The sequence below is a fragment of the Centroberyx gerrardi genome, chromosome 4, assembly GCF_048128805.1.
Source record: "Centroberyx gerrardi isolate f3 chromosome 4, fCenGer3.hap1.cur.20231027, whole genome shotgun sequence".
NCBI lineage: Eukaryota > Metazoa > Chordata > Actinopteri > Beryciformes > Berycidae > Centroberyx > Centroberyx gerrardi.
Window position 1 is genome coordinate 30,159,652 of NC_136000.1, and position 10,597 is coordinate 30,170,248.

Below are 10,597 nucleotides of genomic sequence, written 5' to 3' on the forward strand. Positions count from 1 at the left end.
AACTGACAAACCTCCAAGGGTATATTATCTCTTTCCAAATGTAGTGCCATGCACTTGAAATGAAGACATATCTGTGACGAGCTAGCCCGCATCCTTGTTATATTCATACACAAAAACAATAGGTAGCCAAGGAATATTATTGGTCAAAAACACATTCAAACCTTGCTGATAATATGCAACCAAAGGCCTGCTTTGTATGCCTCATCCCTAGCCGCATCACTGCTCTATCCATAATCAAAGTGAAGGGTGTTATTGCGATATGAGCAACACTTCAAGGAAACAGTTTTGGCCCGAGATGCTGAAGGCTTGCCCAGTTACTCCAGTGTCTTCCTGAGGAACTCCACCAGGAGGTGATGAGGGAAACCAAAGTCCATCTGAATCACCACAAAGCCCTACAGTGGGAAGAGAGAGCACGGGAGAGAGAGAAGCAATTTGAATATGTACACAGGGGCACTTTGAGAGAGACAGAGCAACAAAATAAGAGAGAAAGAGCAGCAGCCTACTCACATCCCCGGGAAGCACTTCTGGGTTAAAGATGTCAAACAAGTTGACTCCCTGTTTGTCCAGCAGCCTGGTTAGTTCTGGCTGCAGAACTAGAAAACACACCACAAAACTATTATGACAGGCATGACAGGGAAAAAATGACTAGATTTGCTGAAAGTGGAACCATTCCCATGGGAAGTTGGATAAATTAGCAGCCCAGAAAAAATATTTTGGAGAGGATCCACTATTAAGCAGGAGGCCTCTCTTTTTTTTTAAGATGTAGCAACAATATATATAGCATTAATTGTGATGCCTTGGTATAATTACCGTAAAACAAATGAGACCATGGTGGAGACGATTGGTAGCCTCTATCTCACGCCGGTGGTATTGTTAGTGCTAGTGTTTCTCAAAATTAAAACTACATTTCCCATAAGCCCTGTTGCTTCCTGTCCCCCTCCCCCTCCCTGAAGAGGATCAACATGTCGGAAGTGATTTTTCCATCAACCACCATCTGCTGCCAGAAACTCTGAAAGCTTTAGCTCCATTTGGCGTTTGCTCTGGAAGAACAGCACCCTCTACCTGTTTTGTGCTGTAAAGCATTCCAGCAGATTTCCCTCCAAATCCAACCCAATGGCACACAATGTAAAATGCAGTGTAGAGGCCATAGAGTCTTCTCAGTGACGGTCTAATTTGTTTACAGTAATTATACTAATGTCTCATAATCAGTGCGGTAATGATTTATCGATGAACATATTCGAGGAGAGGACTTTGTGAGCTTGGGGGCAAAAGCGTTGAGGCTTAAGACTGAAGTTGCACCTTATGCGTATTTCTTTGCATATCTCTGTCAGTCTTACCGTTTAGGACCTTAGGGATGCCGATCTTCTCCACAGCCTCTCTTATATACTCTCTCTGCGCCGCATCCAGCTGCTGGGAACAGAGTAAGAGGACAGTGAACAAAAGAAGTTGAATCATAGATTGAAACATACTGTACATGCATGTATTCAGTATCAGCATCGTTTCCCAAGAGCAAATACACAAAAAGCAATTTCTATATTTTTTGGTGGAAATCTAGAGCCTTTCATTTTGTCTTTTTACTGACATTGTAAGTATTTCACAATCCAGGGACCAAGCCAAACCAGTGATAAGGCATGGGTATCACTGGGAAAATCAGCTGTTTTTTCCATCTGGAGATGCAACATTATTGCAGGACACTGACAATATTAAAGCTCAAAAAATCAATCCAAAGTTTCTCCTAAACAGCAGTGAGCAGCTGGACTCACCAACATTACATCTTCTCCTCTCTCAACTCTTTGATATCTTTGGTGTAAAGCATCACAGAGCAGCCGGGTTGGTAAACATGAACATGCTGTGTGCAGTTTACTGACATCACCTTACAGGATTTCTGGGTATTGAAGTTAACATTTTTCAACAGTTACCTCTCACTGCCATCAGGGGCCGCCAACATGCAAAATTGCCTAGTTACCCAGCTTTTAAACTAATAATGTATAAAGTATACTGTTTGTGTGAGTGGCTTGTGCAGCGCGGCATCCTTGCCAATACAGAGAACTTGGTGAGATCGAATCAATTGAAAAAAAAAAAAAAATCAATGGGAAAGAAGATCTTACCTGTTGGTTACCTGATGACAGTTCTGCCTGGAGTATAGAGATCCTAGAGAGGGAACAAACCATGAGAATAACCTGGTTTGCAAGACACGGACAAAGACTTGATGTGGTTGGATACACAAAACTACACATGCAATGACATGCTAATAGCTTCTAAATAGTGATAGTGAAGTGATTTTACAGAATTAGAATGAGTCCTAGGACGTTAACAGTGATCAAACAGTAGCCAATGGAATTATGGTGGATAGAAAGACACCACTATTATTCATTCAGTATATAAAATAGAGATTGGCACCCTGATGAAGGCATCCGTGCCACAACACGTTGTGTTTTTTAATCCCTGCAAGATGCATAAAAATAAAGGCTTTTTAACTTTTGAATGAGAGAGTTGCCTTGGATTTTTTCGGTGCTTTACCACGGATAAAAAACATAAAACAGCAAAAGCAGTAAAACAAGAGAAGAACTAGAAAAAAGTTATGTACTATTTGGCGATATGCCACGCCCACCACCACGCCCCCTTTTGGCCAATCGATATAAAAAGTTAATCAGTTCTTCCTTGGCCCATAACCAACCTTCATACCAAGTTTTGTGCAAATCCGTGCCCAACTTTTTGAGGTATCCTGCTAACAGGTGGACGGACGGACAAACATACAGGGCGAAAACATTACCTCCTTGGCGGAGGTAATAAATATAAAGGCAAGGCAAGAGTCAAAAAAGAGAGGGCATAAACAATAATCAAAGGTCAGTACATTAAAATAAGTCTATAAAAGGAAGGTTTTTAAAAGATGATAGAAGGTCTGTGATATGGGTTGGTGCCGTGCCGTAAAGGGATCAGTAAAAAAGCAAATTTCAGTTTTAGTTTGTTGTCTTTTTCTGTGTTACTCTCACACCGCAGTAATAGTCTGCATTCCTATGGCTGTGAGTGCTAAGTGTACAGGAGAGTGGTCTTACTCTGAGGTGTTACCCTGGAGGAAGAGTTTCTTGTCAGCGTAGGAAGCTGTGACCACCACCTCCAACTCCTAGACAGCAAGGAAAAACAGTTAGAAAACATCAATCTCCCCTGAGCTCCACCTACTGGATCATGTGGTGTTTGCAGACACAAATGACATTAATGACATAAAAAGTCTCCCTGACAGACATTACCATGTCCACCTACTACAAAATAAGGAAAAACACAAGAACCATTGTTTTGTTTTCACATGTACACACCTCTACAGATTGTGGACAATTTGTTCAAATTCAACAAAGGCGATAAGTGCATAAATTGCTGCTTCCTCAGACATTTTCCCCACAATCCTCCATTTAAAGGGGAGTCTAGGAATTCAAATGTTCCTCTATTTATATGGCCTACACATATGATAAAAGATGTTTAATGAAGACATTGTTAAAAATAGATTTTGTTTGAGAGGTTAAATTTAAAGTAATTGCAATTTTCAAAATCCTTCCTTTTTTACAGGCTGACTCCAGTAAACGCATCACACTGGACTTGCTCCTGATTGGCTCTCCTCAGTAATGAATTACGAAAATCCTCCCAATCATACGAGTTTGAAGCATTTCAACGGACACGCCGCCACTAAACGAGTCTGCCTCATTCCAACTAGATGAGCTGGATTTAGTCAACAAATTTAATAAACATCCCTTTTTAACTGAACTGCATTTATTTGCAAAACAGCATGAAGAGTATTATTCTTCATGAACTTATTCTTATCCTAAACCATAGTATATTTGAAAACAAAATCATAAAAATGTTATAATCTGGGCATGGTATTCATGTTAATGTTGCATTTTCTCCTCATTAATCAAACATCTGATGACTGAGAAGCAAGGCATTTCATTGGGTGATGCTGGACATCTGTCAAACAATCAGGTCGTTTTCATTCTCTTACGGATCCTCTTCTTAGACAACACGGCAAAATGAACTTCATTTTCTAGGCCACAGAGGAAAGCATGAAATTAAATTAAATTCAGCATCAACTCTTCTGCTGTCTGACCATTTGGAAGAAGAGTGCAGGTGTGTATGGACTTCCACAGTGCAGCTGCCCAGAGGCCTGCGCCCTGATGCTGGTGCCCAGGGGAGAGGTCTTTAGGTGGGGAGCAGATGAACTCCACACCCTCAGCTCTGGAGAACCGGACTCCAGACACTGGTACACACACACACACACACACACACACACACACACAGACACATGCTTAGTTAGGCCATATGGTCTCATATTCCGACAGAGGTATGTGTGTGTGTGTGTGTGTGTGTGTGTGTGTGTGTGTGTGTATTCAGGGATGAGGAGGTTTGCCATATTACCTGGCTTATGAATTCAGGCATGGCACTGGAGAGATCTGTCTTGAAAAGTTCCTGAAATCACATTCATCAACATAATGTAAAGCGGGAATGAGCTTAAATGATTGTATCCATCCGCTGACTGTTAAACAGATGTACACAGTATCTTTCATGTCTGCAGTATCTTCTCTCTTTTAAATAAAGTTACTACTGTCTTTGTGTTTCTCGTCTCCCAGAATATAGCAGATGTATCATTTTCTCCCACATGCGGAGCCTTTAATATATAGGAATACTTCTGCCATAGCAATCAATAAGGTGCCAGCAATCTCCAATGCATAATGATACCAAATTACTGATATCAACTTATGATGCCAGGCAACAAACACAACCTACATGAAGTGTGGCATCCTTAAGTAATGTCAAACATCATTAGACAATACTAAAACCATGTGTGACTTTATAAGCAACCCTGCTTGAATGTTGTACAAGCTATTTGGAGATGACATACTTACAATGATCTCTGCTCCAGAGATGTTGAGTTGGAAGCGGCCATCTTGGTGGGCAGCAGTAACCATGGGGTTAAAGACCTGGTCTGAGGTTAAAACACAGGTTAAAGCTGCACTAGGCAAGAGTGTTATATAAAAATACACCAGTCTTATGAGCCTAAATCATAAAGTGGGGCTGCAACAGAGAAGAGTGTCCCATCCCCACTATTCACCCTATTTGCCTAAATAAGATTCTGGTGTCGAGTTTGGACACGAGCGGGAAATCTTATCGGCACACAGGAAGTGATGTCAACAAAATTGTGTCCTAAACAGCTCCCTCCAGAGAAAGCTGGACCAGTGACAGCTGAACCTGCTGCAAAAAGATGTTTTTTTCACCATTTCCAGCTCTACCAGCCACTAAGAAGAATACGTTTAGGTCCGAGGAGTGTGCAGTTTACTGCCATCACGTTACATGATTTCTGGGTAATGAAGTCCTTAAATCTTTCAAAAATTCAAAGAGTTATTGCTCAAAGTTATGCCAAAGTTCATTGTTAGCTATAGACTTTAGGGAAAATGTGTGCAGAAGCAACAATTTACCAGCTTATCAACTACTTTGTAGCTAAATGCTAACTTTGTATACAAAAATGGCCCACTAGTTTAGATGGTACAGAAGTCAAAATTGCCTGCAACGTGTACATGTGGGTCTACAAGTAGCTTTAACAGCATTTACTCCTCTCTTTCTCCTCTCTTTCCTGTCAGAATTCGCTGTAAAAAGTTGCACTTTCGACTTCAAAAAAAAAAACAGAAAGAAAACAAACAGGAAATGTCTGACTGCTGACCTGAGATCCAGAAGTACAGCATCCTGTCTTCAGTTAGCTGACTGGGGTGGAAAACAGATTCATTGATGACCGCAGAAATGTTGTTGTAGTTGGTCAGGCCCTGGATGATTTGTGGAAATAACAAGAGAAAGAAGTCAACTAAGTGAAGAAGAGAGAGCAGCTCCATAATCCAAGGGTCTTCTATAGCAAGGGGGTTCCCAACTCTCTGGGCTTTTAACCCCTTAAAACAAAGTCAATCTTGAACTTTGGCATAGTCGGAATCCTTTTTCATCAATTGGATTTGTACCCAAAGGTTCATTGTGAGAAGAATAAAATCGGTTTCGCACAAAGAGGGAGATTTCTCACGTTTATTAGACAATTCAAAGTAGAGAGAGACAGGAAAGACTGGGAGAGAGAAGGGAAGGACATGCGACAAAGGTCCCAGGCCGGATTCCAACCGAGGACGTCATGGGTATAAGGTACACACCTTAGACCACTGAGCCACCAGGACACCCCATAAAAGCCCATAAGATTTTGAAGTCATGAAAAAATATGTTGGTCCCCAGGAAAAAACACAAAAATCCACTGCAGGAGATGAATTTCATTATATATGATGCAGGGAAGCACAGTCTCACCATACCTTGTGGTATGATTCTATATAGTTGACAGTAATGACAGGAGCAGCAGTTACACCGATATCCATACTGATGTCTCCATCACTCAGGAACTGCTCTGGAAACACACACACACACACACACATAAATGTTGACAAGTGTGTTCTCTCTCTCTCTCTCTCTATCTCTCTCTCTCTCACACACACACACACACACGCACCTGCTGTTTCTTGTATAAAGTCAGCCAGTATATTTGCCACCTTGTTGATCTCATTACAAATCTGCAGTAGAGAATAGAAACATTATTACCGTTAGCTTTTCTGTGACATAAAAAAAACTTTTAAACTTTTTTTGACCCCACCCAATTTTTTGTCATGTTATGTGTATATTTTGAAAATCCAAATCAAATTTGAATATGAATGCCAGGACTTAATGATATTTAGCAATAAGGGGTAAACACATGCGAGTGGAGTCTGTTTATAGCAGTTACTTCACAAGAACAGTAGGGGGCAGAGTTGGCCCACGGTTCGTTAGTATTACTTTTCACTTCAATCGCACAATTTACCCCCCCCCCCCCCCCCCCACACACACACACACACACACACACACACTTAAAACATACACATTACTTGTCTCTCTCTCTCTCTCTCTCTCTCTCTCTCTCTCTCGTCCTCACCTGTCCCTTGATGACCAGCTTGACTGTGAAGATGATGAAGTCGGTGAAGAGCTTCTTCAGCCAGTTTGGTCTGGACAACAACAAACACATGCCAAGAGAGTCAGCTGCTGTGTCAAACTGTCAAACAGAGTTCAAGTAGAGCGGGGGTTATGCTTTGTAACTTACTCTCTGTCTCCCTGCAGCAGGAGCCGAAGCTTGTGAAAGTTCAGGTAACAGTCTGAGGTGTCTGCTGCCACCATCCCCTTACCACAATCTGACAGGGAGAGAGAGAGAGAGAGAGAGAGAGAGAGAATAGATGTGAGGGCAGAGATGAGGACAGATGTGAAGAGCTGAGTTAATGCAATGTTAGAGAAGATATTTATTATCTAACCCTAACCACAGGAGTTCAGTCCCTGGGTAGTCAGTACAAAAGAAAGTACTTACAAAGTCTAGGGTTGATTCCAAGATCAATCTGAGACTCAATCTCAAAGTCGATTGAATGTGCAACGTTGACTCTAGATGAGAGAGAAAAAGACAGAGGCAGTTGTTATACATTTAAACTAGCAATCCACAACAAATCAAATTTCAAATAAATGTCTGTTTTGCTATTCTCTATCATCGATTTATATAATCCAATAGTGATTCAACCTATATCCAGTTCATGAAAGCTTTTCCATTTGCTGTTCTAAACACCCGGTCTAAAAAGACTGCAAACTCAAACTGCATCAACAGAAAATCCAAGGAAAAAGACGTCACAGTACTGGACACACTGTTTGATTGACAGGTGATCTCTGGGAAGAGCAGTGCAGAAACACCACAGCATTGGGCGCTGAGCACCAAAGATGGAGTACATAATCCAAGAAAATGAGGAACTGGTGGATTACCACTTTAACTCTTATTTTAAGAGTCGTTACAGAGGGGGAAGGGTTTACATACAGTTACCTAACACCTGGGGCTGTTAACTACTGCCCCCAGGTGGGTCGTATCACTATAAAACACTTTTACACCACTAGTCTGATTATTATATGATGGCAATAGCAATGACAGTAGAAGTGCGTGGACAAAACCTCATGAAAATGATGTAAATCAAAACGTGTCCTACCACATCTGTTTAAAAAGGAAGTGAGAACATTGCTTTGGAACAAACTGAGAAATGGCCTGTATTAATACAGTTTAGCTGGTGCCATGTATACTCTATGATCTTTTGATTGTGTTTTACTGTGTGTTGTGTTGTACGTCAAGTTATTGTTATTTTGTCTTCCAACAAGAGCCAGAATGGAAATAAGTATTTAAAGTAACCGTTTCTTGTGCTATCCTCTGGGGTCAAATTCTGTATATAATTGTTTATTTATCATGTATTTTTCTATTTATCAAATCAAATCAAACCAAACCAAACCAAACCAAACCACATGTCCTGGTATAATTCTTTATACATAGTTGAGCCTGTTGTTTGTTCATACAATGCAGTTTCTGAACTGGTCAGCAGGCTGTTTCAAGCCACAGCAATTGGTCATCTCATTAGCCTGTTCTTGAGTGTGGAAATTACTGGGTGTGATTATTGGGTTTGGGGTTGAACTGAAACCCTGGACCGGCTGGGACAATCTGGGTGGGGGAAGTGAACGAGTAATAATCTCTTTCCTCTCCCTCAACAACTACTGTTGAGATGCTGTTGAGCAAGACACTGAACCCCAAACTGCTCCAGTGGAGCTGCTCAGTAGCCACCAGTAGTAGACTGTGGTTGTACTGGGCAGCGCCCAGTGTGAATGTGTGCAACTGGATGAATGTGAAGCAGGGTGTTGCTGGTCACACAGACTCACAGCCAGCTGCCGTATCCATACTGGATGGTCCCTCTGAAGATTGCGGACACGTTGCTGATCTCCATGGCGATGCCTTCACCTGGACGGAGCTCAAACTCACTCTGTCCAATCGACAGGTTGTGGATCTCCAGACTGGGAGGGGCAAAGGCAAAAACGTTAAGCAGAACAGTTACTGGTAGAAGTCAATGTGTTTGTGTGTCCATCCATGCTTGTGTGTGTATGTGTGTGTGTGTGTGTGTGTGTGTGCGTGCATCCACTCACTTGTCCAGGCCGTATTTGACTTTGCCTATAAAGAGCAGTGACTTCTCTCCCTTCATGCTCGGGTACCTGGCATGCTGGAACGCCGCCTCGATCACTTTAGTGGTTTTCTCATTCACTGGCAAACAACAGAGAAAAACGTGTGTACAATATGTGGGCAGACACGCCTCCACACCTATTTGCATGCAGGCAGGCATGGAGATACACACAAAACTACTCAACCAAACAAACATTAACTCAGGTACAAGAAAACACACACACAAGTACCCAGGCCAGCACACACACACACTTCCAACACTTCTTCAGTAAATTTAAAGAGAAAACCTTTGACTGAATGAATGAATCAAACGAATGGATGGACAGATAATTGAACCGATGAACAAACAAATAAAAGCAAATTCTTGGAAGGAAGCATGAAAAGAAAGGGTCCAAAATCCCACTCACAGACAACAGCAGCAGGGTAGGTGAGCCTGCAGACAGCTCCGGTGTACCGGTAGGCCGAGACAGGGTCCTCCAGGCAGCCTCGGGACATCCCAAACAGAGATAGGAACAGCAGCAGGACCAGTGGTGGGAAAACGTCACGAGGCATTGCACACCTGGATATCCTACCTCTTCTAGAACTGAGGTTTTTAAGACTCTAAGGCGGACGCTACGCACTACGTCTGTCCACTAAATCTTACCTTACACTCTAGAGATGAACGTTCTTGAAAAGCTAAACACACAAGGCAGGAAGAAAGAGCATGAACCCTTTGACTTTACTCTGTAGACTTTTTTGTCCTAATAGACAAGGCTGTGTTTACTGCACTACCTAGAGCTTTTCAACTCCAGTTTTCTAATGACTCACTGTGGGACACGCTGTGGACTAGAGTTACACAGAGTTAATCAATGGACTCAGTATTTGCTCTGGACTGTGAACAATATCTCGAACTACTCTCACTTCACCTCCAGAGACTTTTGAAATGCTCTTCCCTTGGTTTCTGTAGTTGTACGTTTGTGCACTCCTGCAGAATATCAGTCTCTTCTAGTAATGTACAAGGCAGAGAACTCTATATTAACACCTATTCTCACACAAAAACACACTTTTGTGTCATAGCAGGCACTATGGATTACAACTATCTGCCCAGCAAATCTACCCTCCACCCAATCAGAGATGGACAACTTGCATGAACCACAAAATCTCCAGGCAAAGGAAAGCACAAACAGTCTGACTCAACCTCACACAGGGTCCCCTTAAAGTAAACTGGCCAAAGTACACTATACCAACGTTTCCTATGCTGTGGGCGCTACAAAACCGCAGGTAGAAACACAGACTCTAAACTGCTCAGATCGATACCGGGTACGGAAATGAACTGTGGAACTAGATTCTTGTTGACAGTGGATTTCAATTAAGAAATGACTCATGGTACACTATAAAAACCAGCAAGCAGGAATACAAGCAGATACTTCATACACCGCTGAACGGATGCTACACAGAGTAAAGAAAGTAAACCAACAAAGTGAACTAGACTAACTCTTATTCCAAACCGTAGGTGGCTTAAAAATGTAGGGACACAGATACTACAAGCAGTCT

At 41.9% G+C, this 10,597-nt stretch overlaps 1 protein-coding gene across 1 annotated transcript; it reads right to left on the bottom strand.

The window, feature by feature from the left end:
• Window positions 1-115: 115 nt before the first annotated feature.
• On the bottom strand, window positions 116-9,616 carry cetp (cholesteryl ester transfer protein, plasma). Its single transcript, XM_071905416.2, has 17 exons — window positions 9,472-9,616; window positions 9,031-9,145; window positions 8,770-8,901; window positions 7,397-7,467; window positions 7,139-7,226; window positions 6,974-7,043; window positions 6,518-6,578; window positions 6,324-6,415; window positions 5,705-5,804; window positions 4,893-4,972; window positions 4,405-4,455; window positions 4,097-4,246; window positions 3,057-3,124; window positions 2,109-2,151; window positions 1,338-1,410; window positions 508-593; window positions 116-392 (listed from the first exon to the last, which is right to left on the bottom strand). The coding sequence occupies exons 1-17, from the start codon at window positions 9,614-9,616 to the stop codon at window positions 315-317; spliced, it is 1,503 nt and encodes a 500-aa protein (XP_071761517.1). The 3' UTR covers window positions 116-314.
• Between the last annotated feature and the right edge of the window lie 981 nt (window positions 9,617-10,597).